The sequence below is a fragment of the Glycine soja genome, chromosome 5, assembly GCF_004193775.1.
Source record: "Glycine soja cultivar W05 chromosome 5, ASM419377v2, whole genome shotgun sequence".
In the NCBI taxonomy this organism is placed as follows: Eukaryota; Viridiplantae; Streptophyta; class Magnoliopsida; order Fabales; family Fabaceae; genus Glycine; species Glycine soja.
The window spans coordinates 41,988,173-42,010,808 of record NC_041006.1 but is presented as its reverse complement, the minus strand read 5'-3'; the positions used below and the strand labels follow the sequence as shown (position 1 = coordinate 42,010,808).

Below are 22,636 nucleotides of genomic sequence, written 5' to 3'. Positions count from 1 at the left end.
GAGCCAGCCGAGAATATTTGGACATAAAAAAAAGGAGTATTTATCTATAGAAAACGGTACAGAAGTAGTATTAAATAAATGAAAGATTTTGATAAATTTATTTTGGATTTGATTTATTAAAATTGACGAAGAGGATCCTTTTTCGTAAACTCCACGTTACCATAAATTGGACCTCATCCCCATGGTTGAAATTGAAAAGGAGGGTTAGTTGGGAGATATTGACGATGAATTGTGGGGAATATTAATAATTAACGACAAGGATACTCCTCGAACCAGAAAAAATAACAAAGACACAGTGGTCAACCGTCTTCCTCTAACAAATAAGAGAGTGTCTGTCTGGCACCTTTGACTCCGAGACTATCTTCGCTTCGCCATTCCTTGATTTGACTTCACTATCCATTCCATTCCGATTCCCTTTCCCTACCTTCATTTCCTTTGCTTTTCACTTTTCGCTATATCACTACAAGAGAGATGCATCGCCGCTAACCTAAAACAACCTCCACGCCCACCGAAGCAATGAAGGCGCAACCACCAGACGGTGCCGCCGCCGTCGCACCCAACGCCGGCGAAGGTTACCTCTCTCTCTCTCTCTCTCTCTCTCTCTCTCTCTCTCTCCGTTTACAACTTTGTTTTCTTCTTCTTAAAGTGAATTATGGCTTAGTTTAGGAGGAGAGAAGAAAACCATAAACGCTGAGCTATGGCAAGCTTGTGCGGGGCCGCTTCTCAACCTGCCTTCGCCTGGAACTCACGTCGTTTACTTCCCTCAAGGCCACAGCGAACAGGTCAGTTGTCGTTCCAGCGTTTAGTTATTCTTCACCTATTTGCAACTTGTCACCGTTTTTCTAAATCCGTTCGTTTTGACTTGCTTCAGGTAGCAGCGTCTTTGAAGAAAGACGTGGATGCTCAAGTCCCGAACTATACCAATCTCCCCTCCAAGATACCCTGTCTTCTTCACAATGTCACGCTGCATGTATGCTGAAATCTCTGCTTCAGAAGTGTTTCTTACTTTCCTTTTCTAATTTTGTGCATTTTTCGTGTTTGTATTCCCAGGCAGATCCAGACACGGATGAAGTATATGCTCAGATGACACTTCAGCCGGTTCCTTCTGTAAGTAAACTATTTAAAACTGTATTACATGCCGGACATTGAATTATAACGTGGTATTGATAGAGTTTACCCCTTTTACCTGGACGAATTAGTCCTTGCCTTCTAGTTGCGGGATTTCCTTGGTTCACCAAAAAAAGAAAACATGGTCCTGTTTACGAAGATAGATATTAGAAAAATTCTTATTTGTTAATGTTATGTGTGCAGTTTGACACGGATGCGTTGTTAAGATCGGATATCTTTCTCAGGTCGAGTAAGCCACAACCTGAGTTTTTCTGTAAACAACTGACGGCAAGTGATACGAGTACCCATGGAGGTTTCTCTGTACCCCGCCGTGCTGCAGAGAAGATTTTCCCTCCTCTTGTAGGCTACTTTCCTATTTCTGTTCCTCAAGCGTGACTTTGGAGTTTGATTTGATTCTCTATTTTTTTCCGTATACAGGATTACTCTGTGCAACCTCCTGCCCAAGAACTTGTAGCCCGGGATTTGCATGATAATGTTTGGAGATTCCGCCATATATATCGTGGTATGTTTACATACATCCATTTGTAAATGGAAACTGCTGTACTATCACATACTCATCCTGGCCGTAACATTTTTCAAGCCTACTCCTGAAAATGTTTTGCCTACTAGGACAACCAAAACGACACTTGCTTACGACTGGATGGAGTCTATTTATCGGTGGAAAAAGGCTTTTAGCTGGTGACTCTGTTTTGTTTGTAAGGTAAGAAGGGTTATAATGCTTACCTTTTTATACTTTTGGTGTTGGAGTTTGTGGTTTACAAACTTCTCTACCATATGTTAATGCAATTCAATCAAACTTTACCATTTAGGCTCAGCTTTTTTAAGCTAACAACTTATAGTTTTGCTAGATTTCCTGATTTGAATGTTTCTGGGCAGAGATGAAAAGCAGCAGCTTCTTTTGGGTATAAGACGAGCTAATAGGCAACCCTCCAATTTATCATCTTCGGTACTATCAAGTGATAGTATGCACATTGGAGTTCTTGCTGCAGCTGCTCAAGCTGTTGCAAACAATAGTCCCTTCACCGTGTTCTATAATCCTAGGTCAATATCTTTGATTTACTCCATTATAAAAGTACTAATGCGTCATTTCTTTGACTATCAGTTTTCTTTCCTGTATGTCAAATCAGACTGCAATGGCATGAACCAGTATCCCCATTTCCAATTTTTTTAACTTAATCATTCCTTTGCATGCAGGGCTAGTCCCTCAGAATTTGTTATTCCTTTAGCCAAGTACTCCAAGGCAGTGTATAGCCACCATATATCACCTGGTATGCGCTTCCGAATGATGTTTGAAACTGAAGACTCAGGAACAAGAAGGTGTGTCATTTTGAGACCATGCAGCATATTTGTGAACTTTAGATGCTAAGTTGAAAATAATGCCTTGATGATGAGAACTGGGTGGTTGAATGTTATAGTAGGAAATGGAAATAGTTTATCTTGCAAGTTTCTGTCTTAAACGACACTTGATTTCTTCATTCAGTTTACTTAAGAATTGACATTTCATATAGTATCACTGAGATGATTGTCTGGGAATGGATGTTATCTTGGAAATAATTTTTATAAAACAATATTACATTCAATTATATTGCAGATATATGGGTACAATCATAGGTGTCAGTGATCTGGATTCTGTGAGATGGAAAAATTCACTATGGCGTAATTTGCAGGTACAATTTGTCACATCTTTATCTTTTAGCAATTCAAAGAGGTAAAATATACCATCCATAAGTAGATGAACCTTTGATTGCTGGTACTTTTTTTAAAATCCCCCTCCCCCCTCCAGTTTTTAGCATCATAAGCAGTCATATGTAAGTGACACATATATGTTCAGGTTGGTTGGGATGAATCAACTGCTGAGGAAAGGCAAAGTAGGGTCTCAGTCTGGGAAATTGAACCTGTGACTACTCCATATTTCATCTGCCCGCCTCCTTTCTTCAGATCCAAGATACCTAGACTACTGGGAATGCCAGGTGAATAAATTTTTGGTGCATAACTTTTAGGAGCAAAAACTAAGTATGTTGGATTTTTCACTAGAAACCTTTGTTAGATCCTTTCATTCTTGACCTTCTTACTTGTTTCCACCAAAATTTCTTGTTTATAAAACTGGAGCACGCTAATGAGAGTTAAGGAAATAAAAGTAGAAAATATTTAATGAAAATAACAAATTTATTATATTGATAACACAAATCTTTCAGTACTTGCATTTTAAAGTTATTTGAAGCATTTAATAAAGTATATTAAATGTTCTTTAATCAATGTCCTTAAGGCAATTGATGAGAAATTAGGGCTTTGGTTAAGGAAACAAAAGTAGAAAATATTTAACGAAAATGAGAACACTTGTTGATAACACAAAAACATGCAGTACTTGCTTTTTAAGTAGATTGAAGCATTTAGTAGAATATATTGATGTTCTTTAACCAGTGCCCCTATGGTGATTAAATCATTAGCAAGAATGTATCAAATTTCTCAATGAAGACAAACTTGAATTCAGTATGAACATGGGAAATTTATTTAGGATGATGTATTTTGTAAGTTATTTTTCAAACCTTTTGCAGATGATGAGCCTGATTTCAACAACCTTTTCAAGAGTACAGTTCCCTGGCTTGGTGATGATATGTGCGTAAAGGGTCCCCAAGCTCTCCCTGGCTTGAGCTTAGTTCAATGGATGAACATACAGCAAAATCCTGCTCTTGCTAGCTCATTGCAGCCAAATTGTGGGCCTTCCATGTCTGGATTGGTTCTGCAAAATCTTCCTGGTGCAGATATTGCAAATCCGCTGGGGTTTTCTACCTCACAAATCTCTCAATCAAACAATGTATCTGTCGATGCTCAGAATATACTTCAGACTTCCCAGCAACTCGATCACATTCAGAAGCCACCATGCCCATCCAGTGCATTGGGAGCAGTCACACAGCCGCTGCAGCAGTTGGGTGATATCACTCAACAACCAAGGAACTTGACAAATCAAACTTTACCACACGATCAAGCTCACACCCAACTTCTGAATCCCCAGAGAGTTGTCCAAACTAACAATATTCATCAACAGCAACAATCGTCCATTCAAAAGCAACAACTGCTTAGAAGCTTGTCTCAGAACCGAGCTCAGAAGCATCAACAAACTACATTGGGTTTGAATGAACGGCAAATTGTGTTTCAATCCCCTATGCCCGATCATTTTAATCAACAATTACAAATGTCTGACAATCAGGTTCGGTTTCAGTTGTTACAGAAGCTTCAACAGCAACAACAGACACTCTTGGCACAGCAGTCTGCATTGCAGCAGCCTGCTCTAATTCAAATCCAAGACCAGCAGAGGCAGCTTTTAGACGTTGCAAACAACTCTAGTTCCCCAATTCCTGGTCAAGTACTGGAAAATCTTCCTACGCTTCAAAACTCACTCCCTGAGGCTAATTCTATCACCCATCAGATAACAATGCCAAGTAGCCAGAAAAATTTTCATTACTCTCATCTATCTCAGCAACCTGCCTTGCTGTCTGAAATGTCTGGCCATGTTGGACTTCCCCCTACAGTTACAACCAATCCACTTTCTGCTTCTGGTGGAAGTATACTGACTGGCGTGGGGCAATCGGTAATTACTGATGATGTTCCATCTTGTTCCACTTCACCTTCCACAAATAACCGTGCCAGTGTACTTCCTCCGGTGGTAAGTTCCCAGATCCATAGGAGCACAACAATAGGGGATGACATGGCTCAGTCTGCTGTCACGATCTCGGGTGCAAGTACCCTAGAAACCATGTCATCTAATGCAAACATTGTCCAGCCGAAGTATGAAGTAAAGGCTTCTTTAAATATTTCAAAAAATCAGAATCAAGGGAATGTTGCCCCTCAGACATACTTGAATGGTGTTGTTCAGACAGACTATTTGGATTCATCATCTTCTACAACATCACTTTACCATTTTCGGAGTGATACTCATATGCATCAGAATACCAACCCATTTTCTTACAATCCACAGTTGGTTTATTGTAGAGACAATAGTCAAAATGTTGAAGTTCAGGCTGATGCTAGGAACAATGTTCTGATTGGCAATAACGTTAATGGCCAAATGGGAATGCCATCGAATCTAGATTCTCTTTTAACCAAAGGCACAGTGGGGCTGGGGAAGGAGTTGTCTAATAAATTTGCCTCCGGAGGCTTGCTTAGAGACTTAGAAAATAACAAAGGTGTTCCGCCAGAAATTTCATCTTCAATGGTTTCACAGACATTTGAAGTCCCTGATATGAGCTTCAATTCAATTGATTCTACAATAGATGGTAGTAGCTTCTTGAATAGGGGTCCATGGGATCTGCCACCACCACCTCCACCACAACAACAACAGGTTCAACGGATTAGAACATACACCAAGGTTTTAATATTATTATTGTTGTAGTTTTAATAGTAAACATGTCTCAATGGTGGATGTATGTTTCTTGATTAGTATGCTTGTTTATAGCCGTTACGTTGTTCTAAGTTAGTCTTTTGTTCCTATAGGTATATAAACGTGGAGCTGTGGGAAGGTCCATAGACATAACACGATATTCAGGTTACGAGGACCTTAAACAGGATCTGGCTCTTAGGTTTGGTATTGAGGGACAGCTGGAGGATCTACAAAGGATTGGTTGGAAACTTGTATATGTAGATCACGAGAATGATGTTTTACTTGTGGGAGATGACCCTTGGGAGTAAGTCCTATTATTTCTTTTCTGGTTAGATTTGCTTTTGCGCACATGATTAATCCTCACTTTTTCTAAATTCAAAAGTCATTTTTTCTCATTACTAGCCTACAAGCAACCACAACAGAAACCTTTTCCTATGGGGTTGATTGCATGGATCAACTAATACTATAATAAATCATGTCTTACTAGCATACTTACCGTTAAATTTTCCCACTTCCCTATTTCTTGTATTTTATGAACATCAAGATCATGAAAATTAGAATTAAAAACAAATTGTTTGGAACATTTGTATGATGTAAAATATCAAGCACCAAAATAATTGGATAATGTGCTTCATGTACAAGGCGTGATTCCTGAACTTGGAGTATGTAGTTGTATCCAATGTTGAAATTAGATCAATTCCATAAACCCTATTATTGTTATTATTATAATTTGATATCTTAATTGCTTGTTATGGATATTTCAGGGAGTTTGTTAACTGTGTCCGCTGCATTAAAATACTTTCTCCTCAAGAAGTTCAACAAATGAGCTTGGATGGAGATTTTGGCAATGGTGGCCTTCCATATCCAGCAGGCAGCAGCTCTGATGGTGGGAATGCTTAAATGGCATCCAGGAATCTGCTAATTATTCTTCCATGTTAGTAACTTACATCGTTTTTAGGACATATTCATCAGTGTTGTCCAAAAGGTTGTGGGGTCGGTCGGCAGATGATTTTGTCCTGCTGCAGCAGGCTGGGTAATATTTGCGGTTATAACTTATAAGGAGAAATTTGTCTCTGCCATGTACAGGCGAATTTGAAGAGCCAAAAGAAGAAAAAGGTGGAAAAATTTGCTGCCCTCAATCTACGACTTACATTTAAGGTTGTTAACCTGGTGATGAATGAGATACTTGGACCACACGCACATGGCACATCCCAACAAAGATGTGTTAAGCCATATGCATGTGATGACGTTGAAAAGTTGAGCAGAAGTTCTCTTGGCAGCGTTTGAAATATGTATTAAATGCAGCGTACTGTAGAAAGAAAGGCTGAAATATCACGGCATAGTTCAGTGTATAAAAGTAGGTTTCTTGTGCGGTCTTTAAAAGGAGTTATTGACATCTGAATTGAAAGGTGGCTTTTTGGTTTTTTGTAAAACACTAGGCAGCTAGATATGTATTGTATGGCCGACTATATATTGAAGCATCAAATACAGAATGCATTGTTTTGCTGCAAAAATAGTCCATCAAATTAACTGGGGACCTCGGCTGACTTGCATTTTTTTTTTTTTATAAATCATAAATGTACCCGATCAAATCATGTTCTTCATCAATTGACTATTCTTCATGTGATGGATTCTCATTCTAATTCTTGATTAGGAATGCCATCGTTGTGCCAAATAAAGGGCGAATGAAAATCAAAGAGAACAATAAAAGTTAAATTATTATATTATTATAAAGATGGTGAATTGGTTGTCAAGTTATTCTAAGAATAATTTTTATCATTTTGTTTATCAATTCGTTATACATATAAAATTATCAGAATGCTGGATTTTTGAACATTATTTCATTGAAGTATATCTAGTTTTAGATAAATATGATATTTATAGTTACATAATCTTATATTTAACATTTATTTATATTTTAAAAGTATATTGTATAATTAATTAAATCTATTTAATGTTTTAATTTTTTTATAAAAGTATGTAGACTATATATATATATAAAATAAAATTATTAAAATTGAATATATAAAAAATGAATGATTTTGACCAGGATTATGTTAATAATAATTTCATCTCCAAAGAGTAACTCTTTCTCATCTTCATAATTTATTTTCTTCAAAAATTATAATAAATAATTAATCTTAACTATTAAATAAATAAAAAATGAATGGTGAGAATGATAAGATAAAATTACTCTTGTAGTAATTTATTTTCTCCTCATTATTATGGTTTGGGCCTAGTAGACAAGCAAACTTGAAGGCAGAGAAACATGAAATTATTTTTTCACCAATCATTTTTCTTCAACATTCAACATACTTTTTAATAATTCTAACATTTTCTTTAAGTATAGTCCATATGAATTGTGAATCCGTAAGTTTAATTATCTTAAAAAATATTTAACGTGATTAAATATAACATTAAAATTTTTAATATATATTTAATACATATAAATTTACATAATAAATTTTGATTTAATAATATATTTCTTTTACATATATAAGTTTTAAATAAAATTCATAGGTTCAATAAAAAAAATATATTTTAAAAAATAGATAGATTAAAATTAATTGTTATAAAATTTATTATATATATTATAAATTTTAACATTATATATCATCATATTAATTATTTGTAACATAATTGATCCATTAATTTAATTAATTTGACGATAAAACATAGTTTTAATAAAATATATTTTTAATAATTGGTATTCAATTTTTCTCTCTCATTATTGGCTGACTGTATGAGAAAATTTATTGAATACAGAAAGAAAATCACAAGATACAGACGCTAAAAAATAACAAAAAATTGTGGACATACAGAAATTAGGGTTTTAGGGGTTCTGCCTGGAAATCAAATACAATTACACTCCCCACCGTTAGATTCAAACTGTGAGTGGTGCTGGTAGCAGCAGCAGCTGAAGCTCGCAGGAAATGGAGATGGAGAAGGAGAAGGAGTCGCCAACACTGGGAAAGCGAAGAGAACCCGATCTCCCAGTAACAGTAACAGAGACCACTTCAATGCCGAAGAAAGCTCGCAGTTCGGAACGCACGTGCGTGCACGAGGTGGCCGTTCCGAGCGGCTACGTCTCGAGCAAGGACGAAGATCTCCACGGAACTCTCTCGAATCCTCTCCACAACGGTCCCATGGCGAAGTCCTATCCCTTCACTCTCGACCCCTTCCAGCAGGTCTCCATCGCCTGCCTGGAGCGCAACGAGTCCGTCCTCGTCTCCGCCCACACCTCCGACGGCAAGACCGCCGTCGCCGAGTACGCCATCGCCATGTCCTTCCGCGACAAGCAGCGCGTCATCTACACCTCTCCTCTCAAGGCCCTCAGCAACCAGAAGTACCGCGAGCTCAGCCAGGAGTTCACCGACGTCGGCCTCATGACCGGCGACGTCACGCTCTCCCCCAACGCCACGTGTCTCGTCATGACCACGGAGATTCTCCGTGGAATGCTTTACAGAGGATCCGAAGTTTTAAAAGAAGTGGCCTGGGTTATATTTGATGAGATTCATTACATGAAGGATCGCGAACGAGGCGTCGTTTGGGAAGAGAGTATAATCTTTCTGCCACCGGCGATCAAGATGGTTTTCCTTTCGGCTACTATGTCAAATGCGACGGAGTTTGCTGAGTGGATTTGTAATATTCATAAGCAGCCTTGCCATGTTGTGTACACTGATTTTAGGCCCACGCCATTGCAGCACTATGTGTTCCCCATGGGGGGGAGTGGGTTGTATTTGGTGGTGGATGAGAATGAGCAGTTCAGGGAGGATAATTTTTTGAAGCTGCAGGATACTTTCACGAAGCAGACTTTGGGGGATGGGAAGAGGGGTGGGAAAGGCGGTGGAAGAGGTGGGAAAGGTGCCAATGCCTCTGGTGGTTCTGATATTTACAAGATTGTTAAGGTTAGGTCAGTACTTTTGTGTGGTGTTATTATTAGTGATCAAATGAGATGTTTTTCAGCATGTCAGTTGTACCAAGTACTAATGAATGATTATGACACTGTTTGGATAAACTTATTTGTAAGTACTTATAGAAGAAAAAAAATAAAAATGGAAAATGAATTAGAAGTTAAAATTAGCTTATACTGTTATACATAAGTTCAAATCAGCTTTTTGAGAAGTTAAATGAGAGGCCAGTTTCCCGAGTGACTTGTTGACAACTCGGTTTGAAACTAGCAGTAAAAATTAAGTTAAATGAGAGTTTTTATAAAAGTTGAATGCATAAGTTGATTTTAACTTATGCCTGAAACTTAATTCATTTTACTTTTTGTATTTTCTTCTCCTATTAGTGTTTTTTTGTGAACTTTATCCAAACAATGCCATCTATATATTAAGTCTGGATATCATCTGTTATGTTTTTGATGGTTTTTTATTTTCTTTCTCTGTTACGGACTTAGGGTGTGGATATTATTTTGAACAACTTATTTGAGCTTATCTTATGATATAGAGAGAATTTGTGAAAATAACTTATTATATGTCCATGAGCTGTTTACAGGTTATTTTAATTAGTTCTCTAGGATAACTTATGAAAACAACTGACAAGTTATATAAAAACAATTTAACCATATTTTCTTTTCGATTATAGAAACAACTTATGGGAACTTAGATGATACACACATTCAAAAGGAGTTTAATTGAGCTGTTTACCCTAACATAACCCTTAAATTGTTACAAGCTTATTCTGTATCATCATTGTCATGCAAAAGGAGTTGACTTAGTATTCTGTTGTTGACAGCTACTCGCTCCAGTCTTAAATATAAGAAAAAAAACACATTTTTCTTGATCTCAAATACTTCCTCCTTCCCTAATTATAAAACTCTTTCAACTAACTCATGCCCCTTAAGAAAAGTAGTTAATTTAGTTAATCACATTAAATACATCAATTATTTATACTATTATTCCAAAATTATCATTTTCCTATCTCTCTATCATTTTCCTATCTCTCTATCCATTTTCCTGCCTAGGGTAGCTTTGCTATTCTTAGCCGGTCCCAAGTCCGGATAAAAGGAGAGGGTTGTGTTAGGCTTTCGACAGCCAACGTTAAACTTTGTCGAATCTCTATGACATGGATCAATTACGTAATAATGTGAATGCTAGGTCGTTGTCCGGAAGCAACGCGCTGTATGGCTCGAGTACAGTGTCAAAAGAGTAAGGGCCGCTGCATCGCCGCCCGGATGTAGTGAAAAGTAAGCAAGGGTTCCCACATTTTCGTGAACGGGTGTGGGTAAAGAAGCTAGTTCATGACAGGAGGATTCGCTTTGGTACATGGAATATAGGCACACTTACTGGAAAATCTATGGAAATAGTGGATGTTATGGTGAGGAGGAAGATCAATTTTATGTGCCTACAAGAAACTAAGTGGACAGGTGAAAAAGCGAAAGAATTAGACAACTCGGGATTTAAGCTGTGGTATACGGGAAAAATCAGATCAAGAAATGGGGTAGGGATTATTGTGGACAAGGAGTGGAAGAAGGATGTCGTGGATGTAAGAAGAATAGGAGATCGTATCATAGTCTTAAAATTGGTAGTGGGACAGGACACCTTTAATGTTATTAGTGGGTACGCACCTCAGGTTGGGTTAGCAGAACACTTTAAGGTAAAATTTTGGGAGGATCTAGAAGGGGTACTTCAGGATATACCCCAAGGAGAGAAAGTTTTCCTAGGAGGGGATCTCAATGGACATGTAGGTAGCGTGGCTAGAGGTTTTGAGGGGGTGCATGGGGGTTTTGGCTTAGGGGAGATGAATGGGGAGGGTAAATCCATCTTGGAGTTTTCGGAGGCTTTGGATCTTTCTATAGCCAATACATGGTTTAAGAAAAGAGAGGAACATCTTATCACTTACAAAAGTGGAGGGACATGTTCTCAGATAGATTTCTTCCTTATCAGGAAGTCTGATAGGAAGTATTGCTTGAACTGTAAAGTTATCCCGGGAGAGAGCTTGACTACCCAACATAGAGTTTTGGTTATGGATGTAAGAATTAGAGATAGGGCGAAGAGAAGAAGTCCTCTGGTAGCACCAAGGATCAAATGGTGGCACTTGAAGGGTGAGAAACAAGGAATCTTCCAACAAAAGATATGGGAGGGTTGGTGTGGACAATCACAAGGAAGTGCAAATGATATGTGGAACAAGATGTCCCAAGAGATTATTAAAGTGGCTAAAGAGACGTTGGGTGAATCTAGAGGTTTTGGACCTAGGGGTAAAGAATCGTGGTGGTGGAATGAAAATGTTCAGAGCAAAGTTAGAGTAAAAAATGAGTGTTTCAAGGAGTGGTCTAGGTGTAGAAATTCTGAAACTTGGGATAAGTATAAGATAGCTAGAAATGAAACCAAAAAGGCGGTGAGTGAGGCAAGAGCCCAAGCTTTTGACGGACTATACCAAGCTCTAGGAACCAGGGACGGAGAAAGATCTATATATAGGCTTGCTAAGGGTAGAGAGAGGAAGACTAGAGATTTGGATCAAGTAAAGTGTGTTAAGGATGAAGAAGGCAAAGTCTTAGTGCATGAAAAAGATATCAAGGAAAGGTGGAAGGCGTATTTCCACAACTTATTTAATGATGGATATGGATATGACTCTAGCAGTCTAGACACAAGAGAAGAGGACCGGAACTATAAATACTATCATCGGATTCAGAAACAGGAAGTAAAGGAAGCGTTGAAAAGAATGAGTAATGGTAAGGCGGTGGGGCCAGACAACATACCTATTGAAGTGTGGAAAACTCTTGGAGATAGAGGTCTTGAGTGGCTCACCGAACTCTTTAACGAAATTATGAGGTCAAAACGCATGCCGGAGGAATGGAGGAGAAGCACGTTAGTGCCAATCTATTAGAACAAGGGGGATATACAAAATTGTGCAAATTATAGGGGAATCAAGCTCATGAGTCATACCATGAAATTATGGGAAAGAGTGATCGAACGGAGATTAAGAAAGGAGACTCAAGTTACTGAGAATCAATTTGGTTTCATGCCGGGAAGGTCGACCATGGAAGCGATTTATTTATTACGGCGGGTGATGGAGCAATATCGCATGGCCCAACAAGACTTGCACTTGATTTTTATTGACTTGGAGAAAGCGTATGATAGAGTGCCTAGAGAGATTTTGTGGAAAGCTCTAGAGAAGAAAGGGGTTAGGGTTGCATATATTCGAGCTATCCAAGATATGTATGATAGGGTATCGACTAGTGTTAGGACACAGGGTGGAGAGTCAGACGATTTTCCCATCACAATTGGTTTACATCAAGGGTCAACCCTTAGCCCCTACCTTTTTACCTTAATCCTGGATGTTCTCACGGAACAAATCCAAGAGATAGCGCCGAGATGCATGCTTTTTGCAGATGACATAGTCCTCCTTGGAGAGTCGAGGGAGGAGTTGAATGAGAGGTTGGAAACTTGGAGACGAGCTCTAGAAACACATGGCTTTCGCCTAAGCAGAAGCAAATCGGAGTATATGGAATGTAAGTTCAACAAAAGAAGGAGGGTTTCTAACTCAGAGGTGAAAATAGGAGACCATATTATCCCTCAAGTCACACGGTTTAAATATCTTGGGTCTGTAATACAGGATGATGGGGAAATTGAAGGGGATGTGAATCATCGCATTCAAGCAGGATGGATGAAATGGAGAAAAGCATCGGGGGTGTTATGTGATGCAAAGGTACCGATCAAGCTAAAGGGAAAGTTTTATCGGACTGCGGTAAGACCGGCGATTTTGTACGGAACAGAATGTTGGGCGGTCAAGAGCCAACATGAGAATAAAGTAGGTGTAGCGGAGATGAGGATGTTGCGGTGGGTGTGTGGTAAGACTCGACAGGATAAAATTAGAAACGAAGCTATTAGAGAGAGGGTTGGAGTAGCGCCTATTGTAGAGAAGATGGTGGAAAATAGATTTAGGTGGTTTGGGCATGTAGAGAGAAGACCGGTAGACTCTGTAGTGAGGAGAGTAGACCAGATGGAGAGAAGACAAACAATTCGAGGCAGAGGAAGACCCAAAAAGACTATAAGAGAGGTTATAAAAAAGGATCTCGAAATTAATGGTTTGGATAGAAGTATGGTACTTGATAGAACATTATGGCGGAAGTTGATCCATGTAGCCGACCCCACCTAGTGGGATAAGGCGTTGTTGTTGTTGTTGTATGTAGGGAAAAAATAATTAATGCATCTAGAAATTAAAAAAAGGGTTTTATAAAAATGGACAAACAAATTTCTGAAAAGGGTCTTATGATTAGGGACGAAGGGAGTATAAGAAAATTTCAGCTAATTTTACCTTATTTAATGCTACTATCTCTAAAATACCCTTCATTTAATTGAGGTGTTAGTTTTAATGACTCTATTATTTCTAATACCAAGTTCCAATAAAGGATAAGTTAGGAAAAAAATTACTTCTTAATTGAATTTGGTGCAGTTAAACATGGTTAACTAACTTTCTTAGTTGGTGTGAATCGATTTTTTTCTTCTTATATTTGGTACTGGAGGGAGTATGAGCTTTCGATAGTTTTGACATATTGGCTGGTTCTAATGATGGTAAAATCAGAAATGTGGCCAAACATGCTAAAGCAACACTCAAATGGAGTAGTTCAGATCAGAGAATTTTCCATTTTTCTGTTTGAACCAGACAAAATATACTTGTTAGAACTGGCACCAATTCTTTGATAATGTCTGTTAGTATGTAGACCTAATATAGTTAATTACAGAGTGCTTGATTTATTATTGTTACTTTTCAACAAAAAAATACGATGAAAATGAAGAATGGAAAAGTATATACATTGGGGAGGGGGGGTGTTTCCTGGCAAAGAGGTGAAGGGAATGTCAAGACAGATAAGCACATTAAACAACAATACCCTACTCGAGTTGGGAATCTACATTGTTTTTACACTAGTCACAGACAAATTGGCAGTCTGTCTGAGTCTCTTGATCCCTTTGGTTTGTTTTCTTGCATTTTTTTAAGAATTGTTATTCTTAACTCGTTGTGTGGAAAAACATTCACCTTATTGAATTTGTTGGAAGTCTAAAGCTCCTCTAAGGTTACTTGAATTTTCGGAAAAGCATTTTTTTTGGAAACAATTGCTTTTTTTTCCTCCCAAAAACTTTCTCGGGATGCTGTAACAAAAGAAGCACTTTTGACTTTGAAATAGCCCAAACATGCAAGTAATTTAGGTGTTTGTCTCCCTTCCATATGGTGTAAAGCACATGGTCTTTTCAAAGGAGTTTCCTTTACAGATATGATGAGAGATTGAGTAGCTTTACTATCATGGTGTCTATTGTTCCTAGATGCATATCTTTTACGTTTGTCTTTTTTAGGGAGGACTTCTTATCCTCATTTCCCTCTAATTTTTTTTCCTGTCTCAATAAACCTCTTCTATATAATAAACACCAATGCTTAGGCTTTATTTGAGCTAGAATGTTTCTTGATTTTCAGATGATCATGGAACAGAAATTCCAACCTGTTATCATCTTTAGCTTCAGTAGAAGAGAGTGTGAACAACATGCAATGTCTATGTCCAAGCTTGACTTCAACACCCAAGAAGAAAAGGATACAGTGGAGCATGTTTTTCGAAATGCAGTGCTCTGTTTGAATGAAGAAGACAGGTGCTTACCTGCTATTGAGCTGATGTTGCCACTTCTTCAGCGAGGAATAGCTGTCCATCATTCTGGACTTCTTCCTGTTATCAAAGAATTGGTTGAGCTTCTTTTCCAGGAAGGACTTGTAAAAGCCCTCTTTGCTACTGAAACAGTAAGATTTTGTCCAGCTTCTGCTTTCTTTCTGTTACTTTTCGCAATGTGTCTCAGATGCACTTTTCTTCAGTTTGCAATGGGTTTAAATATGCCGGCAAAAACTGTTATATTCACTGCTGTTAAGAAATGGGATGGTGATAGTCACCGTTATATTGGATCTGGTGAATATATACAGGTGAGAGATGATATATTTTTTGGGCAATGGTGGTTGTTAATTTATTCATTCTAGTGCCCACATTACTATTAGTGATTTGCTACCTTCAGATGAGTGGAAGGGCTGGGCGTTGTGGCAAAGATGAACGTGGAATATGTATCATAATGATTGATGAACAGGTGAGTATACTAGTGGTCAAATTTGTTTTCTGTTGCGTAATGTGTTTCTTATTAATTTTGTATCATAATGATTGTTTATTTTGTCTTATCTGTCATCTATATAACAGTCACATATTTGAAAACTAATTAGTTTTACATTCATCAGCTTACTATTTATCTGATTATTTTATGCAGATGGAAATGAATAACCTCAAAGACATGGTTTTGGGTAAACCTGCTCCTTTAGTTAGTACATTCAGGCTTAGCTACTACTCAATTTTAAATTTGATGAGCCGTGCAGAAGGCCAGTTCACGGCCGAACACGTAATACGAAATTCATTTCATCAATTTCAATATGAAAAGGTTTCTACTGAACCATTTACTTCAAAATTTTATTAGCATTATTTGCACTTGGATCTTATTAGCATTTGCTTACCCTTGTTCAGGCCTTACCAGATATAGAGAAAAGGGTGACAAAGCTGGAGCAGGAAGTAGCCTTGCTTGATGCTTCAGGAGAGGTAATGTTTGTTTGTGGGTTCTCAGTTTAAATTTCTTAATTATATGTTTGGTATTCTATTAATATATTGACATTTGATTTATTATAATTTATAATTATGTAGGCTCAAGTATCTGAATATCATAAGCTAAAACTGGAAATAGCACAGCTGGAGAAGAAGATAATGTCAAAAATAATGAGGCCTGAAATAATTCTTTATTTTCTTGTCCCTGGTCGATTGGTAAGTGATAGCATACATCAGCATGGAAATGATTTTGAACTATGTTTTGCTTCTCTAATTTTTCTTCAGCGACTGTGTGTAAATGAGTTTGTGACATCATTGACACGTCAATATTTATTAATTATTACTTATTAGTAAACATTTCATATTTGTTTGGTTCTTTTTTTCCCCTTAAATGTCTTTGTCTACAATTTTTCATTTTTTGGTTCTTGTTTAGTGTTTAATTGGTCATTTGCTCCTTTTCCTTGTCATACTTTACTGAGTTAGATGGACTTATTAACCTTTCAGATCAAAGTAAGAGAAGGTGGAACTGATTGGGGCTGGGGTGTTGTGGTCAATGTTGTTAAGAAACCTTCTGGTGGTGGTTATATGGTTGATACTTTACTTCATTGTTCACCTGTTTCAAATGAGAACAGTTTGCGGCCAAAACCATGTCCGCCCCGCCCTGGAGAGAAAGGTGAAATGCATGTGGTAAGTTCACATTTCAAACTGTTACTTCATTTTTCATGGCTTTTGGTTGTAACTCTTCTTATATCTGAAAAACTTATGCTGCTATCTGTACAATTACCATTAATAGGTTCCTGTTCAATTACCATTAATCTCTGCCCTTGGTCAACTGAGAGTATCTATACCTCCTGATCTTCGACCCTTGGAAGCAAGGCAAAGTATACTGCTTGCTGTACAGTAGCTGGGCAATCGTTTTCCCCAAGGTCTTCCAAAGCTTAACCCTGTAAAGGTAATTATTTGTCACATACGTCACAAGTTGCTGGTATGTTATTGTTCTCTATCTTATAAACAAAGAGTTAGATAAATAAAATAAAATTATTCAACATTTGACCTCAAAATTAGGGCTTAACTGCACTTGATTTTTCAGTGATGCATGCATTTTACGTAAACTATAAGACCAAATCTTTTGTTAATTTATTGTTTGCTGACATTCTGTCTTTTCATTATAATGTTTTTTTCCCCTGTATTTACATGTCATAGCCAAAACTGTTAATGGCCTTTCTATGTCATATTTTCTCCTTCATTGCATTTACCTTGTAACTTCTCTATTTGATTCTTCTGTTTTTTAATGGGTAAGATCTTTAACCATATGATTTCTATTAATTAAAATAAAAAAAAGAAAATCTTTCTTTTTGGTAACCAAACCTCTAGTCATAGGTTTTAATAGGCACACTATTTTCTGATTATTTTAGAGAACAAATCAGCAGACTATTGAGCTTGAGTGATCCTTGACAGAATCAGAACATTATTTATGTTTTGTATTCTCTAAAATAATATTTTCAGGACATGGACGTACGGGATTCAGAGATAGTTGAACTAGTGAATCAAGTTGAGGAACTTGAGAAAAAATTGGTCGCTCATCCTATGCATAAGGTTTGTTAAAATGAACCATATTGTCCATGTGATAAATGCAGTGTTGCTTTCCCTTTGAGTGTTACCTTAATATTTTCTTACAAGTTAGCATCAAGATATGGATCAAATTAAATGCTTTGAGAGGAAAGCAGAAGTGAATCATGAAGTTCAGCAACTGAAGACAAAAATGCGGGATTCCCAGGTATTCACTTTCTTTGCTAGACTCAATCATGAAGTTTGGAACTGAATGGGAGTCTGGACAGTGTCAGCTAAGCATTGCATTGTATTTGTATCCAATGTCCATGTGGCTCCATGTAATTTAACGGCTTAACAGCAGTGGATTGTTAATGTAGTGATTTTATTCATGACAAATTCTGAGTGCACTATTGTGGATAACTGTACTCAGTACTCCTTTATTTAATTTCTTGAACTCCTTTGTTGCATGATTTCTTTGTTATTTTAATGGGTTCAATGGTTATCAAAATAAATTTGTGCAATTTTCAGCTACAAAAATTTCGTGAAGAACTTAAGAATCGCTCACGAGTCTTAAAGAAGCTTGGTCATATTGATGCTGATGGTGTAGTTCAGTTGAAGGGACGAGCAGCCTGCTTGATTGACACAGGCGATGAACTCCTTGTCACTGAATTAATGTTTAATGGTGAATCAATATTTGTTTCCCAATTATAGTTTACATTTCATTATGTTTTGTAACCTGTTTTTTTCCCTTCATTTCCCCTCCACCATTAGGTACTTTTAATGACCTTGACCATCATCAAGTTGCTGCCCTTGCGAGTTGTTTCATACCAGGAGATAAGTCAACTGAGCAGATACAACTGAGAACAGAGCTTGCAAGGCCTCTGCAACAGCTTCAAGATAGTGCAAGAAGGATAGCTGAGGTAGGTGTTTTTTCACTTAACCTGAATTTATCTTCTGAATTAAACTATAAATGGTATCACCCTTTTGTCACAGATACAACATGAATGCAAATTGGATATAAATGTGAATGAGTATGTGGAATCAACCGTAAGACCATTCTTGATGGATGTGATATACTCATGGTCAAAGGTTAGTTATACCATATTTTTGGCATGAATTCCTTGTATACTTTTAAGTCATTTACTTGGCCTCCTGCATTAAGGAGCATGTTAGAAATATATTATAAAAACCATTCATGTGTCTTCACCCAATAGCTTAAGCTTTTGGATTGATGATTCATGACAGTTTTTATTTGCTGGATAAGTTTATTTTTATTATTTGGTTAAATTAAAAACTGTTCCAACCCTTGACACCATTTTTGTGTTTCAACCCTTGCACAAAAAACTCTTCATTTTGGTCTTAACATTCAAAAATGTTTAAAAATTGGTCTGTGCTGATTGTTGAAGCCATAATTTTTTTTTTCATTCAAGGACAACATGTAGAGTTTTTTTATAGCAACTACGGGCCAGAAAAATGTAGAGTAAACATTATGGATCAATTCATAAACATTTTTTCACGTGGGGAGGAAAATGTGAGTTGTGATTTAGTGAATAAAATTTTAACAATATATCAAATTGTTACACAACTGATCATGGACCTTGCCTGAGCCTGAACCATCATTTTTTTTAAGTTAGAGCTTTAAGAATACAGCAGGACATAATGTTTTTCTTGGAGTAGGAGAATGTGAGGTTGGCAGTGGAAAGATGCCTGTTGCATTTACTGTCTCTTGATCTGTAATTGTTTTTTGGTCCCTTTATTAATAAAATTGAGTTGAGAGTCATGACTACAGGAGCTGAAACTATTCACTGAGCAGTCTTAGTAATATATACATTAACAAAAGGTAATATACGTATACAGACTTTATATTTTTATTTTTTCAATTTAGGCGTCCTATACTTCAGTGACAGACTAGTGTGTGGTTTTTTATAACTTCCAATTTATCTTCCGAGCTTGACCGTTGATTCTACATTGCAGAGGGAAAAATCCCATGAATTGGTTAGAGTGACAAGTCCCATGGTCTACTAGTCTTTATTCTTTACCAAGTAACATACATAGTATCTTCAACAAGGACTTATCTGCATACATTGTGGCACTAAAATTCATTTTATATCGTAAATTTGAAACCCAAGACATGTATAGACATCTCAGCTGCACAGTGAGACTAATGGTGGGTAAGCATTCTCACATGCGTGGGAGAAAAAAGGAAAGATTTACTTGTTTTAAGTATATATTAATTTATTTGGTCTCTCCTTTTAAAATCTTCTCCCAGGGAGCAAATTTTGCTGATGTTATACAAATGACTGACATCTTTGAGGGGAGTATTATTCGGAGTGCTAGAAGGCTTGACGAGTTTTTGAATCAGGTACACGAATGTCCACCCTCTAGAAAACAACCACGTGTTTCAAGTTTTACTATGATTTTGCCTAAAACTTGCATCTTGCAAATAGGTCCTTTTCTATTCAAGAGATGGAAAAGAGCAAGTAAATGTGGTTAAGTTGGGTGGTTTGATGGCATGACTCAAAGTGTGCTATTCTGGGCTATTGCATTTTCAATTAGGTTTCATAACTTGATTACTGATGCAATATTTGACGTATGTTTGAAGTTTGAGGTGTTTTGCCACAAGTGAAAGTGTAATTTACTAGAGTCAAAGTAAAAGTGGTTTACTTGTATTTTGGAAATTGGTTTATTGTTGGAAAACCTTTCCACTTACCTCTTAAATATTAGCAGTTTTTGAAATTCCTTAACTAAGAACCCAGGTCGACATAAATTTAATGTGCCTATTTGGGACAGAAGAAAGTCATAGTGCTCCGGCTCAGTTCTTTAAATGTTGCAAAATATTCAAATATTAGCTTTAAGGGGCTTATAAGATAAACAATTGGTATGCTTGATCATTCTCCAAGTTATCTTGTTTAATTCAATATTTGAAAGTCAAAGATAATACAGTGACATGATGAATTTTATCGAGTTCTTTTCGTCTCGCTTTTTTCCAGTTGCGTGCTGCTGCTAATGCAGTTGGAGAGGCTGACTTGGAGAAGAAATTTGCAGCTGCAAGTGAAAGCCTTCGACGAGGTATTATGTTTGCAAATTCTTTGTATCTGTGACTTGTTTTTCTCCAGACCTTACGTTATATCTCACGGTCATTCCGGCTGGCTGAAAGTTTACTTTCCCATCCAACCTTTTGGCATGCACCCACTTCCTTCTCTTAAAAGCTTTCTGGTGTAAATATTTGTATGCTGTCACTAATGGTAAAGGGTGTGAATATAGAGTGATAGAAAAATCTGGTCAATAGATAGAAAATTCCGGTCAATAAAGGTTCATCTTGAGAGTCGCAGATCATTCATTTATTTACCTTCAGAACCTCTAGTCTGTCTGGGGCTTGAGGAGTGAGGGTGCCGAAGATATTTGTTTGTAATTTGCTGAAAAATTTTCAATACAAATTTTGATTGATAGTTCATTATTTTAGTGATCTATCTGTATTATTAGATTCCAGATGACTGAAGGAATAACAATTTCCTTATGTAAAATGCGCCTCTTGGTTCTTGTGAGTTGTGATGATTGCAGTGCGGTCAGTAGATAAATAAATCATAAATGTCTCCCCAACAGGCCAAAAAACAATTGGATTAGATAATTTTTAATAATAAATTTAAAAATGCTCAATTATACTTTAGTTCTAAAATTTATTTATACAATTATTTTTATATATTTAAATTAAAATATAATCGATAACTTGATATGTTATTTAAAATATGTTAGCAAATAAACTTTTTAAAATAATAGGAAAATTCCTCCTAGATAATAATAGAGGTATGTTTTCGGTCCCTTGAAATATTTCGGGATGTTAGTTTTAATTCCTACCAAAATTTTATTAGTTGAATTGCAAAATTAAGGGACTATAAATGTTATACTTGGAAAAATTAAAATAAAATATACCATATCTTAATTTTTTTTTTAAGTGCTCAAACTTGTCAAGTTACTAGTTCGCTTGAAATTGGTTTAATTGGCTAGTTTATTGTTTTACTCGGAAAACTAGGTAAGTCATGCTAGTTTGATGACATCTTTTATTCAACGAGCATGTCAAATCAATTATTGGTGTGTGGGAATAAACATTAACTTCTATTCATGTTGAAAGCGCTCTGGAAAGTGAGAATACGGGTTTAAAATTTGGAAAGTTCATTTGATAAGCGAATTGAATTCAATTTTGATAACCATGCTTGTTTCTTTTAATAAAAGTTCGAAAATTAAAAAATGCTCTGGGTTAAGATGAATATAACAAATGAAGTTAATGGGATGGGTAAATTTTTATTATGTATTTGAGTCAAAAGAATGTACATTGATGATGTATATAAATAAAACTTACAATCAATAGTGCGAAAATGAACTTATTTTGGTGGTTGATCTGTTGATATACTTGACGTAATATAACTTGTTATTTTTGAATTATTATTGTCTCGCTTGGAATTATTCAGTGTCTTCATGATCAATTAGCTACTTTTATTGTTTGATTTGTTAAAATCTACTATATTAGACAAAACAAATACATTTATTACATATTTGATATTTTTTTAAAAAATAATACAAACAAATGACAAAAAATACACAAGACAAACAATTGTTCTCCAACTCAAGCTTTTGTCTTATGTGATTTTTCTTGTGTTGTGCTTTGGTGTGTATCAAAGACACTCTTAAAATATAATTAACTACTAACACATTTTAATATTATGTAAACATATTTAACCATTAATATTGCAAATACAAAATGATATTTTTATATAATTACATTAATGTATTTTTCATGTGTTGTAAGACAAAGTTAATTACTATTAAGTATTTCAATAATTCTATAACGTTATTAACTGCATGTAAGACATATTTAACTATAAGTACCACAAGTATAGATTAATAATTATATAATTTTATTTTAGACTTATTGTATTTACCTACATAATTAACCACGTTGAGTGAACACCAAATATAAAATTATAAAGAGGTTGAATATCAATACCCCTTATTTGCGT

At 36.3% G+C, this 22,636-nt stretch overlaps 1 protein-coding gene and 1 pseudogene across 5 annotated transcripts; both read left to right on the top strand.

The window, feature by feature from the left end:
• Positions 1–241: 241 nt before the first annotated feature.
• Positions 242–7,131, top strand: LOC114413499 (auxin response factor 19-like). Of its 5 annotated transcripts, XM_028377950.1 has the most exons (15): positions 243–571; positions 667–782; positions 872–970; positions 1,051–1,107; positions 1,312–1,467; positions 1,546–1,630; positions 1,738–1,828; positions 2,005–2,169; positions 2,323–2,445; positions 2,720–2,795; positions 2,960–3,098; positions 3,684–5,494; positions 5,620–5,810; positions 6,271–6,440; positions 6,593–7,131. In XM_028377950.1, exons 1-14 carry the CDS (start codon positions 517–519, stop codon positions 6,404–6,406), a joined length of 3,300 nt encoding a protein of 1,099 aa, XP_028233751.1. In that variant the 5' UTR covers positions 243–516; the 3' UTR covers positions 6,407–6,440; positions 6,593–7,131. The 5 variants fall into 5 exon arrangements, with proteins under 5 accessions (XP_028233752.1, XP_028233751.1, XP_028233750.1 ...); XM_028377951.1 differs by having other exon boundaries at positions 242–571; positions 3,684–5,467; positions 6,271–7,131; XM_028377949.1 differs by having other exon boundaries at positions 6,271–7,131.
• A 1,172-nt stretch (positions 7,132–8,303) lies between these two features.
• On the top strand, positions 8,304–21,145 carry LOC114413498 (annotated as a pseudogene).
• Positions 21,146–22,636: the final 1,491 nt, after the last annotated feature.